The 27,674-nt window shown below is 52.6% G+C and overlaps 6 protein-coding genes across 6 annotated transcripts; 2 read left to right on the top strand and 4 right to left on the bottom strand.

The window, feature by feature from the left end:
• Positions 1-3,140: 3,140 nt before the first annotated feature.
• Positions 3,141-5,371, top strand: N0V96_012010 (uncharacterized protein; the record flags this gene model as incomplete). Its single annotated transcript, XM_053197126.1, has 4 exons — positions 3,141-3,368; positions 3,432-3,639; positions 3,687-4,052; positions 4,125-5,371. 4 exons carry the CDS (start codon positions 3,141-3,143, stop codon positions 5,369-5,371), a joined length of 2,049 nt encoding a protein of 682 aa, XP_053045433.1.
• A 1,433-nt stretch (positions 5,372-6,804) lies between these two features.
• Positions 6,805-8,371, top strand: N0V96_012009 (uncharacterized protein; the record flags this gene model as incomplete). Its single annotated transcript, XM_053197125.1, has 2 exons — positions 6,805-7,191; positions 7,253-8,371. The coding sequence occupies 2 exons, from the start codon at positions 6,805-6,807 to the stop codon at positions 8,369-8,371; spliced, it is 1,506 nt and encodes a 501-aa protein (XP_053045432.1).
• A 4,704-nt stretch (positions 8,372-13,075) lies between these two features.
• On the bottom strand, positions 13,076-15,520 carry N0V96_012008 (uncharacterized protein; the record flags this gene model as incomplete). Its single annotated transcript, XM_053197124.2, has 1 exon — positions 13,076-15,520. The coding sequence occupies one exon, from the start codon at positions 15,518-15,520 to the stop codon at positions 13,076-13,078; it is 2,445 nt and encodes an 814-aa protein (XP_053045431.2).
• A 4,040-nt stretch (positions 15,521-19,560) lies between these two features.
• Positions 19,561-20,649, bottom strand: CHS7 (Chitin synthase, class 7; the record flags this gene model as incomplete). Its single annotated transcript, XM_053197123.2, has 3 exons — positions 19,561-19,758; positions 19,813-20,384; positions 20,445-20,649. 3 exons carry the CDS (start codon positions 20,647-20,649, stop codon positions 19,561-19,563), a joined length of 975 nt encoding a protein of 324 aa, XP_053045430.2.
• A 2,024-nt stretch (positions 20,650-22,673) lies between these two features.
• On the bottom strand, positions 22,674-23,984 carry N0V96_012006 (uncharacterized protein; the record flags this gene model as incomplete). Its single annotated transcript, XM_053197122.2, has 1 exon — positions 22,674-23,984. The coding sequence occupies one exon, from the start codon at positions 23,982-23,984 to the stop codon at positions 22,674-22,676; it is 1,311 nt and encodes a 436-aa protein (XP_053045429.2).
• A 1,457-nt stretch (positions 23,985-25,441) lies between these two features.
• Positions 25,442-27,390, bottom strand: N0V96_012005 (uncharacterized protein; the record flags this gene model as incomplete). Its single annotated transcript, XM_065759470.1, has 4 exons — positions 25,442-26,610; positions 26,662-26,950; positions 27,006-27,130; positions 27,387-27,390. The coding sequence occupies 4 exons, from the start codon at positions 27,388-27,390 to the stop codon at positions 25,442-25,444; spliced, it is 1,587 nt and encodes a 528-aa protein (XP_065611924.1).
• Between the last annotated feature and the right edge of the window lie 284 nt (positions 27,391-27,674).

Genomic DNA, 27,674 nt, shown 5'->3' with positions numbered 1-27,674 from the left:
AGAACCATCGTGAATGCGGGGGATTCGCGATTACCTTTGCGAAGCAAGATGCTACAAACGGGGGCACTTCATCTTCCAAACGATGTCAAACCCCATACTTCTGTTGAGTTTTCACATTATTGCGGATTGAACAGTGCTTATATCAGCTGGGCTGGGAGCAGGCTGCGAGTGGCCTTCGTAAAATGGCAGTCGCTCAAGTGGCATGAAGGACTGAAAGGACCCTAGGATATTCCGAATCATTTTCTGAAATGGTTTCATGAATGTAAATCTTTTTAAGCTCTTTGCCGCTTGCCGCGCGATTTCCTCCGTGCATCGCGTTTTTTGGCCGATGGGTTGAATGAGATGCAACACTTGCCTCCGAAAAGCATGGGCAGGACGGAACCGAATTCGACGTAACTCGGGGTATGTGGGTCCGGCGGCGGTTTGGCTCTTTTGCTTCTGCACAAGGATTGTAAGGGTCTATCTAGCCGATTGAATGATTCAGCAAACTAAGAGTGACTATTTCGCGGGCATCAGAATGAGCTAAACAGGTTTCCTGTGCCTTCAAATGATAAGGCTTCCGCGCAAAGCCAAGGGCGCTGGTACTTGATTGAGGCCTTCAACAACGGAGGCGTGTGGAGGTAGGCAGACTCACAATGACCCACCATACCCTCATGGAAACTACCAATGCATGAATAGTAAAGCTTTCGACTCATCAAAAGACACAGAATTCTCTCATTTCTGGCATCTGGAGGAGTCTTGGGCCCCAAACTTTGAAGCCCTAGTGAGATCAAGGTAAGCCTGTGAGGGACGAATCTGGGGTTTTGACCAGGGCCGCGTCTTGGCTTCCTGATGAGGCCTAGCGCCGATCGCATAATCTGCCGGCCTCCCGATCCGCCGGGTCTGCCGTTTGATAAGAAAAACACCCCGCTACACCCGCCTGCCAACTTTCACATCCTCTGCCTCCACACCTCGCCTAGACTCAACTTCACGCAAACATCCAACGTCAAAGACACTCGCCAGCCAACCAACGATGTTCCGTCCGCCATGCCAGACGCGTCCCACGCTTCCAATTCGTGCTGGACCTGTCGGCAGAAGCGGGCCAAGTGTGACAGACTCCTCCCAACTTGTCTCCGCTGCACCTCCTTAAAGCTTCAGTGCCAAGGATATGACCGACCGAAGAAGCTGGTGTGGACCAATAGTGTGGCCAGCCGAGGCAAGATGATGGGAAAAGCCACATTCGGTGCAGATCAAGAACCAAATGATGATCTTGTAGTCACAAGGCCTTGTCAGTCTGGCTCCCTCGCAGTGGGACACTCCTGGGACACTTTGCGTGAGGCACTGCCGCCATCACTTGACGTGTCATGGTCTCTCATCGACCCTGACCTGCAAGACTTGTCAATTGATTGCCGCAAGTACATACGCTACTGTAAGCTGTGACCCAGACCGAATCATTCCACGGTGAGGATGCTGACTATGTGGTGTCAGTCGACATGGAAATGTCCAAGGAATGTGTAGTTTACCAGACATCTAGCAATCCTTTCTTGTCCCTTATGCCGCTTATGTCCAGGAGTCATGCCTTGTCCCATGCAATGATCGCAATTTCGGCCTTCCACTACTCTCATCGGCTGGTCATCAACCAGATGCAAGTTCCTTATGCGGAAAGAAGGGGCATCGAGGTCGACAATACTTCACTGTGGCATAAATCACAGGGACGCGACTGGCAGCTGAGCCAGCCAAACTTCTCACCCTCACTACGTGTAGCTCTAGCTCATAAGCAAAGAGCCTTGCAGTATCTCAAGGTAGAAATACAAGACGACAATGTAACAAACAATGATGCCGCAGTGGCAGCCATTGTTCTGTTTATCTGTATGGATGTAGTCGAGTTTGGTAGTCGGGGATGGGAGCATCACTTGGGAGGCGCTGGTGAAATACTCCAACAGCGGAAAGCTTCCCTTCAGAATCGCAGTCTTGGAACCGATCACTGGCTGGAGTATTTTGATACAGCCTACACGACGTAAGGGCACTTCCTGCACGTTCTTGCATGGGCTCACCGCTAACTTTTATCATAGATTTGGGATCATGGGCGCAACGCTGGCGCCAGCTAAGGGCTCTTTCTCTCAGCAACTAGCATCCCTTGATCCGTCTCTCCTAAGGATCTTGCGAAAGTCTGAAGATCAAACTTGGGTTGGCTGTCCTGCCGAGCTGCTGTACCTAGTTTCCATCATCAACTCTATGCGATCACTTCCGACCTGTTCTGAAGTAGAGCAGCCAAAGGTCGCAGAGTTGTGCAAGGGTCTCGAGAACTTCTCACCATCAGCTTGGGCAGAGAATTTCCCAGATCCTGAGCATTATCAGTCGCGTTCGCACCTTGCGCATGCTTACAAGACTGCGGTTGAAGTATATGCCTCCCACATAGTCGGCCCGCTGCTTGGGCAAGGGCAGCATCTCTCTACTCTGCATCTCGACGGGGCAACTCGATCCGCCATACTCCATATGCTCTCCATTTCAGCCCAGGATTTCCATGTGAAGAGTCTGGTGTGGCCGGCCTTTGTCATTGGAGCAGAGATTCAAGCGGCCGATCTTAAGATGATGGTGCGGGAAATTTTCAGGAATATCTGGATATCATCGTGTTGCTACAATGTTAGGAACGCCATTGAGATGCTGGAAAAGATCTGGGCCCGAGACGATGACGAGAAGATGGCAAAGTCCTGGCTCAACTATCTTTGGTCACTGGAAGATAGTTGGCTGTTCCTTTAGCTCAGACCCAAGGACATCTACCAAAGTCAAGGCAACAAACCGGAGCCCGAGAACAGAGCTTCGGACAAGGATGATACTTGTACTTGATGATAAGAGGCGATGCCAAGGTGCCGTGACAGCATGGAACGAAGCTGCAGGACGCTTATACCCGGATGGGACATGCGGGTCAAGCGCCACTCCTAAAATGTGGATCACCTGCGCCGAACTTACGTCGTAGCAACACCTGGGGTCCGATAAGGAGGATAGTCCCCCCGCGGTTTGAGGCCAGCAATAACGGTGCCGCCAACATCCACACATCCACACATTACCGGACCCCGTTTATAAAATCTTCCCGTTCCCTCATCTATGGTTGTGTAGAGTCTCTTCATTTACAACCCTCAACTACACAGCCCTCCACCAGTATGTCAGCACCACACCCCCTCTGCCCCCTCTCGGGTGCGGAGATCAAAGCCGCAGCCCAGGTGATCCAGACTGCTTGGCCAGCATCCGTTTCTCTTCGGTTCAAGGTGGTGACTCTCAGTGAACCCGCCAAGGGAGAACTGGCACCTTACTTGGACGCAAAGGATAAGGGACTGTCCGCCACTCAACCTGATCGCAGGGCGTTCCTTGCGTACTACATCCGGGGAACAGTATGACAACCAAGCTTCGCTGGTATGATCTCCCAACAAGAACGCTGACAAGAACCGTACTAGGACCTCTTCCATGAAGCAGTAGTCAATCTGACAAGCGGAAAAGTTGAGAGCAACCTCAAGCTCGGAGCCAATGTCCACGGCAACGTCGACTACGATGAGGCTCAGTTGGTCGAGAAAATCGCACTTGAGGATCCCAAGGTCCTTGCCGAAATTAAGAAACTCGAGCTACCTGAAGGCACAGTCGTCTGCGCTGACCCTTGGATCTACGGTGGGTGCTTAAACTAAGTGCTAGTAGCTACGACTAAGTGTTATCAGGATCTGATGGTGTCAACGATGATGCCCGTCTGTATCAGGTTTTCCTCTATATGAGAGACCCCAACAATTCATCCGAGCCCGACTCTAATCACTATGCTTTCCCGTTACCCATTCTTCCCGTGGTGGAATGTAACGAGTACAAGATTATCCGCATTGATATTCTCCCCACTGGTGCGGATAACACCATCAAGCCTCTTAGCCCTTACACACCTAAGCCAGGAAACGAGTACATTCCTGAGGCTCAGAACCTCCGAAAAGACCTCAAGCCTCTCCAGGTTGTCCAACCCGAGGGACCTAGTTTCACCGTTACACCGGTGGGAGAGACCGGCAATGTGCTCACGTGGCAGAAGTGGAGTTTCTTCATCGGTATGTACAGTGTACTCGAGAGGGTGAGGGAGCCAAATGGTTGGGAACAGTGGCTAACATAGAGCGCTTCAGGCTTCAACCAGCGCGAAGGTATGGTGTTGTACAACGTCAAGTATGATGGCCGTCCACTATTCTATAGACTGTCGCTCTCAGAGATGAGTGTGCCCTATGGTGACCCGCGTCATCCCTTCCATAAAAAAGCCGCTTTCGATCTCGGCGATGCGGGCGCTGGAGCCACTGCCAACAACCTACAGCTGGGCTGTGACTGCCTAGGAAGCATTCAGTACCTCAGTGGTGTCATTTCCGATGACCGCGGTCAGCCGGAGTCCAGAGAAAACTGCATCTGCATCCACGAGCAAGATGCAGGCATTGGCTGGAAGCATACCAACTACCGTACAGGGCGTGCCGCACTCGTACGATCTCGCGAATTGGTGCTCCAGAGTATTATTACGGTCTCCAACTATGAGTACATTCTGATGTTCCTGTTCAATCAAGCGGGTGAGGTGACTTACGAAGTCCGAGCCACCGGCATCTTATCAACACAGCCCATCGACCATGAGCTAGACAAGGTCGGCACGTCTTTCGGAACCGTTGTTCACCCAGGTGTCCTTGCGGGACACCATCAACACATCTTCTCCCTGCGCGTCGATCCCATGATCGATGGACATACCAACCAGCTGGTGTACTCGGAAGCGCATAAGATGCCGCGCGACCCCAATTGGAACCCTCACGGTACAGGCTACGAAGTTATCGACAAGATCGTGGAGAAGACATCGGGCCTTGACCTTGACTTTGACGTGAACCGCACGTTCAAGATCACCAACCCCAACTCCCTCAATCCCATCAACGGGAAACCAGTGGCCTACAAGATTATGGCGCCGCCTTTCCAGAAGCTCATGAGCGATAACGACAGCTTCAACTACAAGCGCGCCGAGTTCGCGGACCACAACATCTATGTCACAACACACCGAGACCGGGAGCTTTACGCCGGCGGTTGGTATACCAATCAGTCTCGTGGAGGCACCGGTGTCAGGGGCTGGTCTGAGCGAAATGAGACACTAACTGCCGAGTCCGACATTGTGGTCTGGGTACAGTTTGGCATCAACCATGTGCCAAGAATCGAAGACTTCCCCGTCATGCCGGTCGAAATTCTCAAGTTGCACCTCAAGCCTGTCAACTTTTTTGACAAGAACCCCGCGTTGGACGTGCCTCCTAGCGAGCAGAGCTTCAACAAGAGCACTCTGGTTGAAACTAGTAAGGTGACAAAGGAGGCTGACGGCTGTGGTTGTGATGGCCCTGCGACGGCATCGAAGCTATAGCCGCTAGATTCTTGTCAGCGTTGAATACTTATGGCAAAGGCAAGGGTCTAAGGGCTGTCCACCTCCATCTAAGGGATGTTCCTCAAGGGGCGATGTGATAACACTGCATACCAAAGATGATGAACCGACCTCCTCATATCATGATGGATACGAAGATATGGGCCCTTGTTTAGACTTTCAAAGTCTATTGTGCCTGTGGATAGTGGCTAGACCCATCGAGTCGCTTGAGGTGGTGCTTCCGAAGATCCGACTTGCGAGTGGTATCACCATGGCTTGCGGCTGAAATTCTTCAGGCCAAGCCCAAGGGACAGCGAATTTAAACTCCGTGATTTACGGCTAAGATAATGGTATCATACTATGAGAAATGCAGGGCTTGAAACCAGTGGCCACCTTCTTGTCGTTGTCTTGATGTTCTGATGCATCCCGTCGGGCTGAGCACTGCATTCAAACGTTCTCGACCTTGTCCTTACGAACGGAATGTTTGCTTGTCGCGGGCCGAGACGATGGCCTTCACCACTCGGTTGGCAACTCCCGTAGCCTATTGGCAGGCACAGATGAGCGTGGAATGTCGAATATGGGGCCGTCCATGAGATCACGACGCTCCCTTCCGCGTGACGGCGAATCTCCTCGCGCAAGCTTGATAGGGGTCAAAATCGTGTAACAAACACGTTTTGGATGGAATGTCTCGCCATGGACTCTCCCAAATGTATGTAACGTTCGACTAACCCCATCAGTGCCGAGATCTCCCTGGCCCCTGACTTAACCGCCCATGTCTCACAACTCAAAAACATGGTGGCGCGGGCGGAACAATTAGCCTCGCGAATGAACTAGACCAGGTTCAACAACACAGTTGCTCAGCATGCTAGGGCTCAATTGGAAAGTAAACATTGCGATTATGCCGAATTGTTCTTTCCATTCGTTTGTCTTGAGTGAGTCCGGCCGTTGATCTACCTAGCCTCGGACACATCGGGTTGCAATCCTGGCTGCGATGGGTGCCATCTGGAAGCCCCCTTGTTAGCATCGAAAGCTTGAATGTCTTTGGGCTTGATTGAGACATAACTAAATACGATTAGGAATGCTGATGTATCTTGTGGCCTCTCATTGCATTGCTTCAAGTCTCGGGCAGACCACCCACTGGTGAGCGGCGTTCCGATTCGGATGCGATTCCTCTCCGGCCCTGTTCACCCTCCCCTCCCTTGGAATTCTCATTCCTGACTGCCTCGGATCCTTATCGCCACAGCATGTCCGCTAGGGATCAAACATCGCAGCCTCAAATCTTGAGTTATAAACTCGTGAAGCCTATTCACTCCAGAAAACTGGGAGACGCACAGCAATACTACCTCTTGAATAATTCTTTTCAAACCAAACCGCCTCCTCACCACGACCTCCTTCCCTTGCCTCTCTCGAATCTCTGTTGTCTCATACAGCTCGAGATGCTGGAACAAGGCGAGCTTGGCACGGCCATGAAGGTCCTCTCGAAGGAGTCCGCCGATACTGTACGTGGCTGGTTCTCGGGAGGGCAGGCGAGCGAGTCCTACGAGCCACTTCTTGAAGACGAGGAAGCAGATCTTTCGGCAGATCTGTCTGAGCTATCGTACGAAGAAGAAAAACCAATTGAGTACACCAGAAGAAGTTGGTTTCGATGGCGCCGTTTCCATGCACGACGCATCTTCTGGACCTTGTTGCCATCGTTCGTGGCCCACGCGTACGGTTACGGGGACGAAAATTCAGTGGTCCCTGATTCCCACCCAACGTCGTACCTGAACGGCCTTCGTGGCATCGCGGCGATGGTTGTCATTATCCTCCACTACACTGATGATGTGAGTATTCATTGAACGGGATGTACCATTATGAGAAGATAGCTGACAACCTGGTGCATAGTTCGTTTTCATCAATCATGGTTGGGGAGAGGATGAGAACAACCACTACCTCTTGCAACTCCCATTCATCCGACTTATCCACTGCGGAGTCTTGAGCGTCATGATCTTCTTCGTCCTCAGCGGCTTTGTGCTCACATATAGTCCGTTGAAGAAGGCTCATAGTGGACAAGTCGAAGCCTGCATTGGGTCCCTTCCATCAAGCGTTTTCCGCCGCGGGATGCGACTATTTTTCCCGACTGTCCCCCTCCTTTTCATTGTCCTCTTCTTGAAAACATACGGGTTGTACTACAATAGCGGAAGCAGGGATCCCGAGGCACCCCCAGCCACCGGCATCTGGGCGCCTCTCGTCATGATATGGCAGAATTTCATCATCATCACGACTCAGACAACCACCGCCAGCTTCTTGCCTCAGGCCTGGACACTGTCAGTCGAGTTCAGGGGATCAATTCTCGTATTCCTGTGCTGCTTGGCCCTGGCACGGGTATCCCCCCTGGCCCGGCTATCGGTGGTGGCGATCATTTTCGTTTTCTTCTGGACCCTCGGCGCGGATGGAGACATGTGGCAGCCCTGCCTCTTTCTCTGGGGCATGGTTCTCGCTGACATCCGTCATTTGCGGAACAAGCTACCGAGCCTGGAGGGTTCACTTGAGAGAACGGCTTCGTACAGCTGGTGGCTGGTCTTTGTGTTCTCGCTCTGGTTGGGCGGCTACCCCATCAATGGCCACACTTTCAATGCCGTGGGATACGGGTGGCTCGAATACATCCCCACGTTCGGCCAGGACCCGGCGCGCACTTTCCCGGCTATCGGTGCCATGATACTGGTAACATCCCTAGAAAATTTGCCCCCTTTGCAGCGCTTGTTGAACGCGCGCTGGGTGTTATACCTGGGCGAGGTCAGCTTCGGCATGTATTTGGTTCACTGGGCTGTTGAGAGGTCTTTCCTCGGCCTGGGTCTCAAGTTCTCGATGCAGAACGCCGGGTATTCTCTTGGTCTGGCTTGGACTTGCAGTTTCACCGTGGTCATCGTGCTCACCTTGTGGTTCGGAGATTTGCACTGGAGATTTATTGACCAGAAGTGCGTTCGACTTGCACGCTGGTTGACCGATACGTTGGGGGTGTAGTACGGGAGCTTTCATTTTGAGACTATCTATAATCATAATTTCTAGCATTGTTGTATCGGTTTACTATACAGATTACATGTAGATTGACAGCTTTTGTTCCATCGTTCGAGCGTCTTCTACTATACCTCTTGACTCTCGTTCTTGGATCTGACCTATGATGAATGGTATGAAATCTGTGCCAACGGTGACCTTCTTGGCTTGTAGCCCTGTTGTGATCGGTGTCGAAAGATCCAGGTTGCCGTTCTGATAGAGCTCCATGACCAACCGTACAAGGGCTGGCAGTCTTGAAGACGTGTTTGCGACAGATGCGATCGATGCGCTCGATTGCGAGAACGACAACATGACATGTCGATGGGACTGGTCTGCGAATGATTGATTCCAGATACTGACCACACTCGCACCCCAACAATTTGCGTGTGCGCGTCGGAAAAAGGCGAATCGCCTTCTCTGTTGTCGGGGTTTTTCTCGTTCCCAAGCATGTCGATGAGAATAACATCAGTGTTCATCGTCCTTCTTCCCGCGCTGCTCAGACCAGGCTTGCGCTGAGTACCTCCGCTGTCGTCCGATAGTGTACTTAGTCTACTCGGGACAGTCCCCAACCCAACTCGAAGAAGCCGTAACGTACATAGCCACTAAGCCGTTTGTAATCTTGGTTTGTGAACCCGGCTCTCGGTCCGTGGCTGGTGACAGGGCCCTAGAAATACGATGATGCCGAAGAAAGGCGACTCTCCAAGCGGCTCTACTAGCATACCAAACCTCGAAACCAGGGACACAGTATTGGTATACACATCAGCAGAACAACCGATTGGCTGGTAAGAAGTTCAGTAATGTGGTGTATCATTGCTGCGTATGGTTGGGGGAGGAGGAACACTTGGTCGAAGCCCACGATTCCTCAAAAGTAAAAGTAAGTGGAAGATCCAAGTGTACGGCCCATTTCCATGCTATCTGACCGAGAGACAGTAGCTGGATAGTGGGTAACGGCAGTAGCATCAGCAGCTGCTGGTGTGCATACACCGCCCTCGGGAGCAACCAGGCTTCTTGCTCCGATAGCTTTGGTGGAGGTGAGCGGATATACGGTGGCCGGACATCTCCAAGTCTTCCACATCTGGAGGCTCATGTGAGAGCCTAGCAGAGGGTCTCTGATAGACATCGACCCGCTGCCTGGCCTGACTATTGATTGGCAAAACACCCATACATGACCAGCTTCGCAAGAAATCCCCAGATCGCTGCCGGCGAGCTCAAACTCATGGGCTTCGATCACGGAGATCTTCACATACTGTCCACCTCCTGCTTGCCACAGTTGCGCCGATGTCACGTCGAACGTGATCTTCATGTCTTCGAGGTCGAGGAGAAAGTAGATGACGTGGTCCGTCATAGTAGTGTCTCCCTGAGGCGACGCCAATGACGCGAAAGATGACTTCCATCAACGCAACTACCGCTTCTGCCGATGAGCCGACCGAAGGGTACACAGTGGGTACCGAGAGAGGTGGCCGAAGAGGAAACCAGAGCAGCAAGGGCCGATCAGCATGAAACTGTGCCAGTCAAGCGGGTTTGCAGTATTGGCCAATTTGCCCGAGGGTTCAGTCTACACTGATCCGTGTCCGGCTGCCGTATCGTTTGGCTGTCGTTGGTCTACCGTCAGAGACCTGTTCGGGAGCCTCCTTCTTCTGCGTCCAGTGGCTCTTGCTACGTATCCCAGCCGCCGACCATCCCACCACCTCCGCCAAACCCGACGAGATCTTGGAGGTATAAGTCGGAGTTCGAGAAACTAGCACAAACATGAGATCGCACATCGCTCCATCATGTGGGTGCTGATGTTGCGCCCCCCTACCAAGCAATAGACTTCAACAACAGACCTAATATAGATACATCTGTCCAACAGTCGCCCCATTTAGGTGTAGTGAGAACGGGACGCGATCATGTCGTACTCGACGATATCGTCCGCGGCACCAGACCTTACACAGCTTGAAACACTGTAGAGAACAGCCATTTGCCGGGTTCTGGGAGCACTGTTTGATCTATTGGCTTGATTCATCAACAAACGCGACGCCGCAATATGTAAGAGAGATAGGGACACATTGGGGATAACTGAGTTGACGTACCGCCAGATCCAGACGTAGGCAACATCTGCTTGAACATGTAAGGCCGGCCATATGAAGAAAGGTGCCGACCGCCCGGGCGATGAACCCCATCTGCTACGTGCAAAAGGGCTCAGGGGACAGTGCCAAACCCGAACGTCCGGAAGCATCGAATGCAGCCCCGGAAACCAGGGCCCATCTATGGGATGAGAAAGGTCAGAAAGAGTACGAAGACCTCAAACCTCTAGGGGAGTCATACGCGAAGATCTCACCAACCGAGGAGTGCAACTTATATCGGGCACGCCGCTTCGCGTCCCTTGGTCCTCGGATACCGTCGCCGCCTCGAGTTTTGGTGTCTCCTCGCAAGGGCCCAGAGTCTTCCGTCGACTCCGCAAAAAGAAAGCCCAACTACATGTACCGAATCTTAGGCAGCAGAGCAGCAACGAAAAGTTACTGATGTTACCTAGGCCGTCCCATGATATATGACAGCGGTATCAAGCAGCGAGGCAGGCGAACGGACCAAGTCACCCGTCAGAACGGAGCGGATATATACTGGAATCCAGATCAAATCGTAGCCCGCAAGTTCTGAATTCCCAGAAGAGGAGAGACGACCACTCCGGATTTCCATATCGCGTCGTATTTTTATTATTTAGAACACGTAGTCGGTCAGGATATTCGAAGGACTGTTGTCCAATGGGGGTGAGGTATAGACGTGGACCCGGGGGATTTTGATATAAAGAGGGGGGTAAAGAGAGGTCGATTATAGAGAGAGCGGTACGACGGGAGGGAGGCATTCGGACAGAATGATGTTCCTCCTAACGTACGGATTGCTGGCTGCCTGACCGTAGTTGCGACGCGGGAACATGGTTAGGGCTGAGTCCGGCCCGGGGCCCGGGGGGCCACGCAGAATAGTCTGATGAGGTTTGAGGTCGAGAGTAAGGGTAGTAGGTGAAGAAGGAAGAAACCTGCGGAACGGGAGATCGCGGGGGATTCGTTGGTAATAGCTCGGATGATTTCTCCATGGAAAAGAATCAAGACTGAAAACTTCACCGCCTGACGTCCGGAAAGATTCAGACATCGGTAGGCAGCCTTTTACGGCCCAAAAGCACCAGTCCTTTACGAGAACCAGGATCTCCTTGTTGATCTTTGAGCTAGACATGCCGCGGGCCGACATTTGAAAGTTGGCACTCGTAGTTTGCAAGGGTTTGTGGTAAACGAGACCAAAGGCAATCTGATATGTCTGGTCATAGATTGCCCCATGTTGCCAGGGTCCAAGCCATGGGATTGTCGGAGTGGTTGGAATCTCAGACTTCTGTGCTGGAGATATACAGCTCGCCGAGATGCCATCTCGAGCAAACAAGACTGTCTGACTCACCTTATGTTGTTCCCCGTGCCGCATACTAATCTCGACCACAAGAGATACGTCAGGAACAAACGGATAGGCAGAACTGACGCAAATGCCAAAGCACACACGGTCCTCTCAGAAAGCCAGTGGAGCTTAGCTGTCAGCCGTCTGAGTAATCTCCACAATCAAAATACCTGGTTTGACCATGTTCTAAAGGTTGGCGGGCGGGCGTGAGCAGACGGGACCAAGGATACTCAAGTGGTGGCCGTCATCCGGTGGAAACAAACGGAGCACCATCCTGCCAACCCCCGATTCCGTCCGCGACACAGTATCCGGAAACTCAGGCTCCAGCTCGACCTCACCCAGCATCGGCTGGCCTTTCTGATATGTGATGAACCTTGGCGACCAAAGTGGTTGGGAACGCCGTAACCTAGTCTCACGGCACAGTCGCCTCTGCCAATCGGATCCGCAGCCGCGGTTGTAATGCCAAAATGCGCGATGTCGCAGCCCGATGCCATGGACTGGGATGTAGCATCCGCAAAAAGGAGAAGAGGCTGTGAAACGGATGTCTTTGAGCCGCATGACGCACATCATGTCTTTAACTACCTGCGATGGAACCATCCAGTCTTTGGGTCAAGAGCAAGAGGCCTCTAGGCCGTTGGGAAATACGTTCCATTGTTTCTTCCGCTCTCAACGCTTCTATCTATCCCGTCCATTGACGGGAGATGGGCTCCAATATGGGGCCATGTATAAACTCTAACCACAAGCTGCAAAATGCAGGACATACTCAAAGGCACGTCTTCTCTCAAAAGAAAACCAAAAACTCCACCATGTAGTGTCCCAGGCAATACCGTCCGCCCAATTACGATTATGGTAAACAGCCAAATTTCGGCATCTCCTTGCCATCACATGCTGCCTGGGACCCAAGCAACCATCTCGCATGGCGGCATGGCTCGATGACCAAATGGTTCCCATGGTACGTAGCCCAACGCCATTGCAGGCCTAAGTTCCACTGAAGCCGCAGGAAAAGACACCCAATGAAATCAGAAACCAGGGGTATCTCCGCCATTCTCCTTCTTTATAACGTGAAAGACCTCCAATTCCTTTCTTCTGTTTGTGCTTTCACAGGCACCGAGAATCCCTCGTCGTTGTCCTACTCAATCTCCGAATCAGGCATTGCCGGGACATCTGGCGATTCGTATTCGTCCCATGCTTTTTGTATGACGTCCCTGTGGCATTGTGTTAGCTGCCTTTCCTTGTTCTGGTCAATATGTAAAATACTCACGCCTCAACCTTGATCAAATCCACCCCCTTCTTGCGGCAAAAGACCAGGAAACGCCTCTTGGTACGGTCCCTCTTAAACTCAGCCAAGAGGTCGCCTCTAGGCTTGCCATCAGGCGAAACCACGACACCGTCCTTGCAAACCACAATGACCTTGGAAGTGTCGGTGGCCCATTTCATCTCCTGGATGTGTTCCAACTCCAAGTGGAAATTTACCGGCTTGGCGTAAATGCCCCAGGTCAAAGTGTCGCTTTCTGCCAGCACTTGGTGCTCAAAGATCTGCTCGCCGTTGTCTGGAATCCAGTGCCAGTACTGTGTCACACCGGTGCTAACGCTGTTCAGTCGGGACTTGATCCGGTTCAATGCCCAATCATGCTGGCCGATATGATCGCCACTATAGTCATCAACGTCGGTGAAGCCGTCGTAGTGTAGATCTTCGTCTTTGAGCTTTCCAGGAACCCTTGCCGTCCTAAGCTTCTTGGATTGCCTGGCAAGTTCAGGCGTCGGTGGTGCACTCAAAGGTGTCTCGCTTTTTCGAGATTGAAGTTGGCTCGGTGGCATTTGGCTTTGTGGCTGAGGCTGAGGCTGTGACTGAGGTTGAGGCTGGACCGGTGGATGAACCTGAGGCTGTACCTGGGGCTGCATCTGAGGCTGCACCTGATGGACTTGAGGCTGGGACTGGAATTGAGGTGTCGGTGTTGGGGCAAGCGGACGCTGGGATGCGAGGGGATATTCTTCGTTGATGAAGAGCTTGCGCTTTTTGTTGTTTGGGGTGCCTCTGGCCGAGTTGGGCGAGTCTTTTGGCGCCATCTTCATGCCTGAAGGTCTTCCAATGCTCTTTTTGCCGTTGGCGAGTCTCAGAGCCACGTATTTTGAATCGTGGTAAAAGTCATGAATCGTCTTGGCCAGATTGAATTCCGGTCCGTCCAAAATGATGATTTCCTGCAGGCGTTGACGTAGCCACTCTAGAGGGGTGATGTCAAGAGTCTTGAAGCCTTCCAGAGTTCGCAGAGTGTCGGCGAGACGGAAAATGGTGTCGTAGGAAACGAGTCGGGTCATCATGTACTTCTTCCCCACCAGCTGATACGGGCAAAAGTCGGCGTCGCTTAAAAACTTCAAAATAGTTTCTCCTCGGTTTACCTGTCTTCCCAATTGGAACTTCATGCTGGTCTGCCCCTTTTCTAGAGCAGTTTGTAGCTTGTCTCTCCATGACTGCAATGTCGGCTCAATCGTGGGCACGATATCCGGCCAGGCTGGGTCCCAGTACTCGTGCGTGCGATCAATCTTGTTGACGGGTACGCCGGCCATGCACTCGGGATGCGTAAAGACTTTCCCGTCATGCTTCAACAAGAGGTTCGCTTTGGTGATTGGAGTCATGTCCTCCTCTGTCTCGTCAGTAGCTGTTGAGCCCTCCGCAAAGCTCTTATCTCGGGAGCCAGGTCGGCTCTGGCCGACGGGAGTCGCAGTGCCGTTGGTGAAGCTGCCGTTGGCGGCTCGTTCGTTATATACATCTTGGGCGTTGAGTGCCTTGAATCCTCTCGTGGGCGGCGTTTGACTTATTGAGGACGGGACGTCGCAACAGTTTGTGCTCTGCCAAACGCAGTTACCACATGCTTGAAATTCAGGCATGTCGAGGCCAATGCATTGCACAAAGGGGCCTCTGCCGCTAGCACATTGAGCGCACTGCTGCGATTGTTTCCGGACGAGACCTGTGGCTTGGATGATGGCGCCTTTCCACTTGTCTTCCGCCTCTCCAAAGGCCTTCATATCGTCCGGGCTGAATGTGATGCCATCGCGGAGCTGGACAGGTCGTTTTTGAGGCAAGCTGGACAGATATATGACGATTCTGTTGCTCGATACGAGGCGGTTCACCGGTCCAACAGTACGACCCGATGCGTCAATGATCATGGTCAAAGGAGGTTGATTAGGTCTGACATGACTGGGGATCGTTACGGCGGCGCCATTTCGATGCTCACCGTTAGTGTTCATGCCATTGAGTCCGGCACTGGCGACCTTGCTTAGATGTGACGCTTCAATATGCCCCGAATCGCGGCGCGGGGCGGCGCCGGCGAGGGCTGCAGCTGCAATGCTAACACGTTCATCATTCTCTTTCCGGCGTTGTTCGTCAAACCAGACAGCCAACTGCCTCTGGTGATGTTCGCGCTGAATTTTCATATCCTTCCTTGTGTTTTGGAACCTCTCGTTGAGCTCTTCAAGGTGCTTATGTTCCCGTGTGATGGCGCGGTGAACTTCGAGGGCACGTCGCTCGAGCTCATTTTTCTCCAAGTTGAGCTCGGTTAGGCGTGCCATGTAGTACTTGGCATTGTCGAGATAGTTTTTATCGAGGTTTTCGTCGTCTTGTTCTTGCAGCTGGCGCATAGACTGCCAGTATTGCTCCTCATCCTGAGTGACAGGCCTCCTGTCATCTCCAGGATCGAACGGCATGGTGAATGTGCCCCAATTGGCAGGGTAGCGGTGGTGGTGATGGTGAGCAGATGAAATGGGCGGGTTTTGAGGGGACGTGTGAGTGAAATGCGTCGATAAACGCAGCAGTGCGGTTCATCCAAAGTTGGAGACACGGGGCGCGAGCTCTCGAGATCGGTCGGGCAGAAAATCGAGATTACTTGAGCACGAGGGTGCGGCCGTTCCAAACAAGACTGGGGTTTCGCATTGAAGGAGATGGAGAATCTTGAATGGAAATGAAATGCGGCGACAGTCCGACCAGGGGTGTGAAATGTGTGGATAAGCCGAAGATGTCGCGAGCGTCGATCAATCCGCGGCGACCTTGGGTGTGTTATGCCGGCGCTATGGCCTGTGAGCCTGTGAGGTGAGGTGCTGTCAAGATTTGTGTGCCTGTGTGGGATGCGATGCAACAGGAGAGGGGTTATGAAAGTCAGACCGGGGATGGTCAAGAAAGGTAAGGTAGGTTAGGTAGGTATCCGTAGCGGGAACTGTAATCCACGTAAAGGGTCGGAAGGAAATAGCCGACGGGGGATGAAAACGTAAGGCGACGGGCGGTTGGAAGTTGGTTGAAAGTGAGAGTGATGGTAAAGACGGGAGATGAGGCGATAGCGTCAAAAGATACGGATAGGAACTTGACTGCAACGGGCAGCGGGATGTGGGTGAGTGAGACGTCAAGCGACGCAGAATTGCAGGACGGTGACTGCTAGTGTACTGTACGACAGTCCCTAGGTGGCCGTATCGAAATCGACGTTCCGAGCAATAGAAAAGTAGCGCGGGTGAGCATGGGACGAGAAATCGACTAATGCACTTAGTTGGCTGAGGTGCGTCGATGTCGTTGAGGATAGGCGGATTATAGGCCCGATGGAATTTGGCGATAGGCGGATACCTTCAAGCACACGGTCGGAAAATGACAATAGGTACTGTCGATGGCGTAGATAGGTGAGCGAGACAGTCCGGGAAGTGATGGACCGGATTCTCCAGGGCAGAAAAGGTCCGGGGTTGCTGCCCAGTGATGATTTGCTGTCGTAGAGGCGGACAGAAATACGTGATGCGATGCGGGTGCGAATGAGATTGGATGGTTCCTTGGGAGAAAACCTAGGCGAGTAAGATAGTCGACTGCACCGACCTGCACCTCTGACGCTGTTGGAAGGCAATTGATTAGTCGTCAGGTAATGAGTATCGCGTGTTTGCACGTGATCTCGCGCAAGAAATTAGACGCTTACTCCCCTGTGCCGACGCAACGGAAGGGATGGGGGAGGGGGCAGATACTCGAGTACTATGTACAGAGTACGAATAGATAGGGAGTTGGACCGGTGGGAGGTGGATGTGTGAGGTACCTTATTGTGCGAATGATGATGGGGCACCTCAGACAGCAGACCGGATCTTTGAGAAGTTGCGAGTTGGTCGGTCATCGGCTGTTACGAGCTGTCCGATTATCGAGAATCTCCTGGTGGACTGAGTCGGTTGCGGAAAATGTTTTGTCTGGGGAGGGGAAAGCCAAGCAAACTGGACCCGGGTTTGAATCAGATCGAAGGCGTGGTGGCCTTGATTAGAACCTAGAAAGATGTGCCCGGGGGGGGTGAAAGGGGGCCTTGTGTGAGGGAGAAGGAAAAATTCAACAAAGTGAAAGAAAACGCCGGGACAATGGACAATGGCATAAGGTAGGTAGATACACATTGGACCATGAGCTAGGAAAAGCAGCAACAATTTGCTTGCTTCCCCTACCTTTCTACTATGCAGTCCCTGAGGCACCTATTCCTATCGTGTATCACACCTAAGTACTTTGGCTACCTAGGTAAGGTATTCAGCCACATGGCCAGCGTCACAAAAGGTAGGTAATCAATGCCGATGTACGGAGTAAGGATAGAATCCATACAAAATCCGTACCTCCAGACCAGGTGCATAAGGTACCCAAGTAGTAGGCCAGCTCAGGCACTACTTACTTTTAGAAAGGTATGAACGTCCACACTTGCCTTAATGTTGGCAAAAGGGCAGGAACGGGCTGGCAGTTGCCCCACCGGCACACGCACAATATTGAAGAGGAAGCCAATCGACATTCATTGCGTCCTTCCCTTGTTCTATCTTCGGGTGCAATACCCTGCTAGATGGTATCAATAGTTGAGGTAACCTAAACTGATACGAAGACCTTGTCACTTACCTAGTATGGAGTACTTAAGCACTTAAGGTAGCGCTATGAAGTACCTTGGGTAACGTAAGTAAATGGAAGTGCTGTGTTGGCCCATGCATCGTGCATGTACCTTTTTCCAAGTATTTTCCCCAGTCCCTCGTGCCTCCCTGGCAAATATTGTTCGACATTGAAAATCCGGCCATCTAGGTATTGCGCAATCGGCAGGATGCTCAAGGTACCTGACTTAGGTATGGAGATGTAGAGTAAGGTACCTCATCCATCCTACGGATAACAATTCCATTCCCTCAATTGTGCTGATAGTATTGATTTGGATTACTCTAAGAAAACATGTCTCATGACAATTGGAATCTAATTACCTAGGTATTCGACCTTATTTTACATTGTCGCACCCAGAACACGTGATTGGACGCAAGTGCGAGGAAACTCAGGAAAGCCCCTTAGCTTCGGGCTAGCGCACGCCGATAACAGATCCGATGTACCCGATAAGGCACCTGGACCTGGGTGCCTGGGTCCCCCTCCACTTCTTACCTCGTCCCCTCCTCCAATATCAAAACCTCCAAGTTCCAGCTTACCTCCTCAGCCGTTTAACCGCCTTTCTTCTGAACCAATGCGATGAGGTCTGGGCTCCTGACGACGGATTGGCAGAGTCATGTGCTGTGTTTTGTGGCCATCTGTACGACATATATCCGGTGTGCCAGTATGGATATCTTTCTCACCTAACCTTACATTAGGTACATTAGCTAAAACTTCACTCGGCCTCGTTTCCGTGTTCCGGTCTCCGTGCATCTCAGACTGGACTCCACCTCCACTTCCCACCCCTTCCAATCCAAATCCTACCTTGGAGACACGGACGCAGATCGTTAAAAACCTTCTTTTTTGTAACTTTTTCAATCAAACTTGTCAACGCTTGTGTCTCCGTGTATCGGTATCTATGCCTATTTCCCCCAGGGGCTTGAAGCCCGAGCCTCTCACGCTGCTCGGGCAGTGGATGCGACTTTATCTTGCGGACATTGCTCGCTTGTTCCCTCAAGGTTTGCCCGGGGGCTCGCGGACTACACATCTAATTAGCCCACCAACGGCAGGCCATCTCTTCTGCTTTACCTGAATTGATCATTGAAGTCTTTTTTTTCAGAGCTTGATCTAAGCTCATGCCAAATTTGACCCCCTTTCCTTTCACTATAACGTGTATGGCAGGTCAAACTCTATATTGCGTTCGAGTCAAACTACCACATATACCCTTATTGCAGAGTCACATAGTGTCTACACATGCCAAGACATCGCTGCCTCGACTTATATATCCGTACAAACTCGGAACGAGCTAGGCAGAATGACACGCTCACCGGGACAAGACTTCATCTGTGTCATCTTGCGCTTATACTGGCCCCCCGGTGAACGACCACGCGGCTTGCATTCCCTTCGGACCCCTCTCCTTGTTCGGCTCCCCTGGGTGACGAATCGTAATCTCTTATCAGGCGCGCTGAGATTGCTCTATCTTGATTGAATTAAACTATGTACTACTGACACCCGTAGGCATCGATACCTATACGTGCTAACGTTATTAACCTATTCGCTGTTGGTGGTTCTGGTTGATCCCTCAGCCGGCCCCGCCTCGGCCGCCCGCCTCAGCCCAAAAACTCAAAGTCGGCCGTGTCTCGGGATGCAGCCCGACCTGTAAAGACAGTTTTTCCCCCCAAACGCCGTTGTGATTCAATGCCCAAGTCGTCGTCATCCCCAAAGTAACACAGATGTCCGAAAAATATTCGCTGCAGATCGGCAAGATCCGGACTCCTGTCATGAAATTTCGCCGTGGAAAACGCCCATTCAATGTCTAGGCGTTGTCATGCACCTCCTCGCCGCCAAACTTGATGCCGCTTCAGTATCTTGCGGAGTAGCGCGCCGGTGCTGGAGAGGGGGAGTAGGAGTGATCGTAGCCACCGGCGTGGTTGTAGGGGTCGTTGTCATAAACAGTCGCTCGACGATCCTCCTCTGGCAACAGCTCCTTGACCTCCCAGTTGTTCATCCTAGTTCCAACTGAGAACTCGAGATCCTCGCGGGTGATGGAATCCCAGTACTGCAGTAGCGGATCAGTACATGTTGTCATTTCAAGATTTCCAAGTTCACATACCTTGTACACCATCATGACACCCAGCAGGTTGCAAATGGTGGCGAAGAACAGACCGTCGAGGTAGTGGCTGACGGCGGTACAAATCTGGGTGCTCACGGCGTACAGGATCACTTGGCCAACGACGAAGAAGAAGATGCCAAAGGCAATGTCGCCAAGCGGCCAGCGGTCCTGGAGAGTCCTGACGACAAGGAGGATTTGCAGGGCAACGTAGACGAAGAGCTCGATAGCGTTGAGCAAGTACAGGACGACAAACAGGCCGACGGTGTTGGTGGGTCCCAGGCCAGCCCATGATTTGAAGGTCGCGAGGGAGACAAGGAAGCATATGGCAAAGGCCACCAGAGAGCAGACGCGCAGCAGCCAGACGGAGAGAAAAGTGCCATCCTCATACAACTGGAAGCCGACAAAGCCGTTGATCAACAAGCAAGTAATCAAAGCTGATGACAAGCCGTTTTGGACTGACACGAAGTACGGGTAGGGGGCGGATCCAGGGGGGACGACACCTGCGTCGACGCAAAGTGAGATGAAACTCAGAAGCATGTAGATGTAGAAGAACATGAGGATTTCCTTGCGGCCTAATCATATTTCGTCAGTATTTCCGTGTCAAGAACGAGGGGTCGTCAAGGCTGACGTACCGACAGCAGTGAACTTGCCACGAATGTGCAAAATCATGACGACGGTCATGAGCAAAGACACAATGTGCATAGCGCTGGCAGCACCCTCGAAAATGATGGTGTTTGCCAGCTCGATGTTACGCGCATAGCAGTCGGGCTCAATACCAACGCCGCTCGTCACCTCCGTGATGGGGCCGATGGATGCGCACAATGGCAGCGGCGCCATGTGGCAGATGTTGGTGAAGTCGCCGAAGCCTGACATGATGGGCTACGGCCGACCTACGGCGATGAGTCTTTCGGAAGAGCAGATGGCGGAATGGCAGCGTGGAATCGTTGGAACGGCGTGCGCGGTATGCGTTTGGAAGATTCCGTCGAAGGGTCGGATGAAGTTCTCGACAGGGGTAACGGCGAAAGGATACTCGAGCGATGGACGAAGTCGAGACCAAGCGAGGGATTCGACGTGATATGGATAATGTTTCGTCAAGAGTGAGCGAGAGGTCCGGCGAAGCCCGGTCGTATCGTCGCGAACGAAGGGGACGATGGTGCGAATGGACGAGGAATGGATGTTTCGATGGACGTCAAGGGAGGTCACTCGGATGGAGGGCGGGCGGGTTTCTCGTGGCGATGAGGCGTCGGGGGTCCGTGACGGGAGATGGCAATAATCTGGAGTCCGAGTTCAAGAGCGATGGAGAGGGTTTTTTTCCCTTGGAGGTGGTTCTTGTCGACGACGATGACGATATTACGGAGGCAGCGACGACAACCTAACGGTGAAGATGGAACGGAACGAGGGTGCGACAACGAATGACTGGACAAGAACCTGATTCTGATGAACGGGCTGGTGGTTGGGGAGCGAGTGACAGTGAACGGTTGCTGTCCGACGACAAGCTGAAGCTGAACGGGGGGAACGTTGGAGCAGCGTTGCTGTGGAAAAGGGAGGAAAGAAGCCCACTTTGGACACTCTGAGGCCCTGCAGGTGCAGAACAAGCGCGGCAAGTGCAGGATTCAAAGTGCCAAAGTGCCAGGAAGGGGCGGGCAAGCGGGCAAGGCGGGTAGCATAGCAAGGAAGGAAGCACAGCTGGAAGGAGCAGGGTCAAGGGGACCAGTTGGCAGTGACCACTGTCCACTGACCATTGAGAAGGTAGAACGTTCTCTCGTAAGAGGCGCCTTCCCGGTCCAGGAACGGGACGGAGTGGGGCGAATGGCAATCTTTGCAGGTCAAAAGGTGGCTGGTGGCTTTCGATGTTCCCCAATTAAATACAACAGAATGCCATTCTTCCCGGTCTCTTACTGGCTATCTCGTGTCCTTCCTTGCCCCCCTTGGAGCGATGAAGTGTATATTCTCGGCAAATTATCCCAATTTAGCAGCATCGCCCCTGCCCACTCCATTGAAGCGAAGTCCATTCTTCCCCGCTAGCTCGAACACGAGGCCCCGTCGCCCCGTCTGGCAAGAAGTGTGAGTAGGTGAGATCCCCGTTGGTGCCAGTTGCCCAGCCACTTTTTACATACGTAGTAGAGCCTTCATGCTACGTACACGTACTGCGCAGAGTGCTTATGTAATTCCTCCCTTTCATAGTCGCATCTCCTCAATTCAATGCCTCTTCTTTCTGAGACGAGGCGCATTCTGTGCATTCGTCTGGCCTTGATTGCTTCGTATCCATTTCCAAATTCCGCCATCGTCAAACAAAGACATTGAGTCGGGTTTGCGACGCGTTGCTCGTCCCTGCGTCAGGAAAGAAGGAAATCTGACATCGAAACAAGACAAACCTTGCAAAGAACAGCAAACTCCCGCTGTCACTCACGCGGGCACACACTCTCCCCGTCGTCCAGTCAACCGTCGCATGGTTTTCGTCCCATCTCGCCCCAAACTCTCTGCCTCTACAATAATCACCTGCAAACCGGTTATCAAAATGACCAATGACCAAGACGGGCTTACTTGCCGTCATGTCTCTCTACCTGATCGTTCACACTGGCCTTCATGCTTCTGAGACACAATTGGTGACCTGACAGCTCCAGCGGCGAATTAATGTTGATCAACCACCACGGCAACCGTCTCGGTGTAGCCAACAACCCGTCTAATACGTTATCGTCCCAGCTTATTGGCCCTACCGAACCAACGTCTCAGCCTGATATGTTGAAACATCACCCAGCACGACAAAATAGCCCTGAATTACCACAATTATTCGGCCCATGTCTTGGCGCAACTTCACCTCGTTTTCAGATCAGCCTCATCTGACGGATCTCGAAACCTCCCTACACCTCCAACGTTGGCAGTGCCAACACCGTCAAGGAAGTGCTGTCTGCAGCCCAACAATGCCTCACCCACGGCATGGCCTTCAACATCTGGAAGTGAGCGGGCAGAATTTCCCCCGTCCAGCTTCGTGGCTCCTGCTGTGGCCCTCCAACATCCGCGTCACCAAACTCGTCATCGTATTCCAATAACTCCATCGACCGGTGTTGCAGAAACCGCATCAGAGTTCGGAACGTTGCAGGAGTGAAGCTGCTTTCTTTGGTGATGCTGACCGTCACGCCAGCTTGTCCCATTCTTTCCTCTACATCCCTCGTTTGGAAGTCGGTCCAGTCCACCTCGCCAAGGATCTCCAGCAACGTCGATACATTGGGTAACGCCTTTTGTTGGTGGGCGAGGCTAGCTGGTGCTCGTCTCCAACCCAACATGCCATACACGTTGGCCGCAATACACCAACGGGCCTTGCTGCTGCTGCTGCTGCTCGCATGTCCTTCCGTGTCCGCAACAATTCGAAAAGCCTTCTTGAGGCACTGGATGGCGTTGATAGCACGGTGGATGCGATGCCATTTGGTTAGGCCAAGTAGGAACAGAGCCTTCTTGAACGTTACAGGCATATTGCCCTCCCGATTATTGCCTTGATAGAGCTTCCTCATCGTCTGGATGAAGCGGTCGACCAACGCTGCAAGGTCGATTAACGAGTCCGCGGCTTTCTCCAACGTATCGGCGACCGCGCCCGGCTTCAGCCACAGCAAGCTGCTCTCCCGCTGCAGTTTGCTATGCAACAAGCTGGCCATGCAAGCGGTGATCTTGGCCGCAGCTCGCTGGCAGTCCGTCCTCAGCATCATGATGAGACGACGCTCGGCGTTCGACCCGAAGCCTACAAAGCATCGACTGACAGACTCGGACAGGTGGTAGTCGATTGTGAGGCTGCCGCAGTGCATGAGCAGGCCCTTGGATAGGTGCTTCTTCTCCTTGGCGCGGTATAGGACCCTGGAAGAGCAAGAATCATTGTCGATCCGAAATCCGTCCCTAGAACAGTGGCCAACGTCGCTAGAGGACAGCGGCATCCAAAAGACGTCGTCGGCCAAGGGTCCCGATGGGTGGTAGAATTTGGATTTGTCTACTGTGAATGTCCCTCGCGGGGCTTCTACGGACGTCCATGTCGCGGCCATATCAATATCCGCCGGCACGAGGCGTGGGACCATGGCGAAGCTCGAAGATGTCAGACGGCGGATAGGGACGAGATCTTTAACCTCGCTTCTTGCGTCCTCTGCGCTCTTCGACCTCTTTATTCCTTTGGATGTGCCGAACGTCATCTTGCCTTTTAGCAGTGGGTGTTATGGAATGAGCTGCTGTTGCGTGCTTCAAGTCGCCAAGCAAGCGTTCACTAACACTGTCTGTCTATAACTCGTTCTCAATGGGTTCTCTGGTAAGAATGCGTGAGAGGTGATGTGTCGACTGACAAGTCGGCAGTTTCCCTCGACTGAAATGTGCTCCTCAACACAAATGATGAAACAGATGGTAGATTTTCGTAGCTCCCGAATGGTAGGCATGGTGCCATATCTTGCCAGCCCCGGATCCATCTCCGATTGATTATCCACTGGCAGAGTTCTGGTGGTTGACGGGTGTCCATGTTCTCTCAACATGCGAGGCTTCATACTCCTCTGGCAATCCGGGCTGGTTCCAAAAAGTTATCTCCGATGAAGCACACAGCCATACTTTTCCTTGCTACCTGATTTCACGAATAGACCATCCGCAGAAGGATTTGTATCGCTGACGCTCTTTTGAGAACAAAGTATGAACGACTCCCAAGGTACCTACAACAGCAATTCACAGGTACTCGGGCAAAAGAGTGAGAAAGGCGAGGTTCACTGAAGTCCTGTTCATCGAATATTGAAGATATCCAATTCTAGCAACCTGATCAAAGTACTTCAAATAGCCCTTTTCGAGCCTATGGGCTTGCTCTTGGACTCTCCTCTCCCCAAGCCTCGAGGAACACTTACCTTGGAGACCATCCTGACGAATCAGAGCGTACCGTGCAAAAGTGTCAATGCATCTATTTCAACACAGTGCCGAGGTTTTCAGCCAACCAACATCACCAAAAACTGAAATGTCACTGTCCCTTTCTGATTGGTTCATGCCTCCAAACTTAATCCGCCCACAAGTCCAGGGACAAGCTCATGGCCATCACTAGGTATCAATCAGATATAGATGAGCATCACTTTGTTTACACCGCCATGCCTGTTAAAGCAAGAAGTTACTGTTTACTTTTACTTTTTTGGATTTGATTCATTTGATCTTTCGTGATCTAGCTGTCATCGCTGACGCTTGATTTCTATCTACGCCGAAAAGAGGCCCCTTTTGCCTCTTCGGAAGAACCCAAAAAATCAACCGCTTCCGCTCGCGGGGGAAGCTGAGCCTGCGAGGTGCATCATCTGGCAAATGATGCACGAACCTGAAAGACCATTTCTCTTTCATGCCTTGTTAACGTCCTCGTTACCCCGAAAGCCCAAAAGTAGGGAGAGAGAAAAAGACAACTCCGCCTGATGCAATTTTCACAGTTGATCCATGAGAGTCGTCCCTTTCCTTACCAAGGTTCCCTAAGTTTCCCCAATCCTCCTTGGCCGCTGATGAAGTAAAAAAAAATGATCCTGACCCGACGCCTTGGACAATGCAATGCTTAAAAAAATGAGTTGAAAGATCTATCCTCCGAGTGTTGTCTCAGGGGAGTGTATGTTGGTAGTGGCAGTTGGTCCATTCGATTCTCAAGCCTCTAGTTTGGGAAAGGTCCTTGCGGCAGACCATGGGGCATGTGCGGTATGTGAGCGCTCATTCTGTAGGGTGCATGCATGAACTCAGGAACCACACCGGTTCGCAGGTCGTTGCGCCGCCCGAGAGGCTGGTAGTGCATCTGCGTCGTAGGCAGGTGATACTCGTTGAGAGAAGCCGATGGCGGAGGGTAAAGTAGTGTGTTGACGTGACGGATAGGCTTGTACGGGCTGGGACGTTGTTGAAGATAGACGCTCGGCGAGTGTGACATGGGCGTGTGCGAAATCGGGGTATGCATGACAGATGTCGGGAATTGTTCCCCGAGAGGCGAAGACGCATACACAGAGAGACTTCCTGGGCTATGTCTCTTTGTCGGGGTGCCGTATCCCATATTGGGATGCATCGGAACATTCGAGGGCGTAAGGGAGGCTTGCGGCATCGAAGTCGTGGCTGGCATGGGCAGCTGCGGCATCGAGACCGTCGTGGCAGGGTTGAACACTGTTGCCATGGCACGAACGCCGTTACTCAAGGGCGGCAACGAGACGTGTTGCTGTGCCGGATAGGTCGTCGTGGCCGGGTACATTTGTGCCTGAGATGGTGCGGGGTTGGTGTTCAGCGTCAGGTTCGGTACGGGCAGACGCATGGGCTGCTCGTTGACCGCCATAGGTCTGACGACAGGGGGCATCGCATTGGGCTGCCTGCTGAGTCGCTTCGCCGGGGGCTCCGCCACATCTTCCTCTGAGCTTCTCTTACGAGCATTCACGTTCATGCCCGAGACGTGCTTGCCAGAAAGGGGTGACACCTGTGGGTTGTGATGATATGTCGAGGGCCAGGCCTGCGTGTTGTTCTGCGCGTTAGTGCTCGGCGAGTAGACGTTTGCGGCAGAAGGCGTAAGGGGTGGGAACGAGACTGCGGGCTGCGCGGCAGCGATGGGCGAAGGGACCGGCGAGGTGAAGGACTTGTTCAACGGTGAAGTCGGTTGCTTCTGGGCCCGCTCGTAGTATTCCGAGAAGCAAGACAGCTTGACGAGCCATTCCTCCCACTCCTCTTTGGTGGCCAGCAGGCTGTAGCGCATGTTGCTGAGAAACTCGACCTCCATGACATGGATCTCTTGAACGGTGATGCCGGAGACTTCAGCCCAGGTTTTGTTCGTGTAGGTGTTATCATCCAAAACTAAGAGCTGTCAGCAAAACACTCCCTCTCCCTAGTGCAGACCCTACTCACACTTATTGCCCAGCATGAGAGCCACCGTCAAAAGACGGTACTCACTACCGGACCGACCCTTGACGGAAGGGTTTGTCGTCTTCAATCGATACACGAAAAGCAGGGCCAAAAGAATCACATTTTGGGTGACCTGGGTCGTTGAGAGCACGCTGTAGGCCCACTTCTTGAACTGGGGGAAGGGGGTCGCATATTCGGTAAGGCGAGGTACAGTGGCGGTCGATGGACGGGAACGAATGTTCTCGGCGATTCGCAGGGTGTCCATAGACTCGAACCAAAAGAGGCATGTAATCTGAGGTAGGTTAGCTAATACTATTCCTTTTCTTGGCAGGCCAAGTCCAGCTTACCTGTGCTGCAAAGTCGGCCAGGTTACCGCCCTTGGGATTAATGCAGCTCGGTATCGACAGGCTGTGAAGAACGAGAGCTGAAGAGCCCTTCCGTGATGAAGTGCCATCTGGCTTGCCAATGGCACCTGAAGTCGGTGTTGACGGGCGAGTAGAGTGTCGAGAGGTGGTTGAATATTGGCTTGTGCCCGAGGCCGGATTCGTTACCGGTGGTGGGGGTTGGGAATATGTGTTGGCAGGTTGTTGATACCTAGGATATTGAGGGGCTCTCGCAGCCTCGGCCATGACAGCCTTGGGTCCTCTTGCCTGAGCAACTGAGGAGGGATATGAGGGAAGGACATGGCTGTCGTAGGAGACGAGGTGAGGGGGCGTGGTAGGTAGCACTCATGGCGTCGGTTGGCGGCGTGCGAAGCCCGCCCCGGTACAGAGAAGCTCCTGCCCCAAGATCGAACCTGGAATCCTTTTGAGAGTAAGTGGCCGTGAATGAGGTTTGCTGAGAGTAGCTCTGTCTACACGACGAGGGGTGTGCAGGAGACAGAGGGAGGCTGTAGAAGGGCAAAGGTGCAGCAGTCGAACACATCGGAGCGGGGGAAGTTAATCGTTGGCTCGCGAAGGGGGGGGGCTCGAGGTTCGTCGTTCGGAGGTCGACAATCTCGTGAGCGATGCTTCGAG

This window comes from Colletotrichum fioriniae (assembly GCF_027942845.1).
Source record: "Colletotrichum fioriniae strain IMI 355084 chromosome Unknown scaffold_20, whole genome shotgun sequence".
Classification (NCBI taxonomy): domain Eukaryota; kingdom Fungi; phylum Ascomycota; class Sordariomycetes; order Glomerellales; family Glomerellaceae; genus Colletotrichum; species Colletotrichum fioriniae.
Note: the sequence above shows the minus strand (reverse complement) of the source record. Positions and strands in the feature narration are given on the sequence as shown.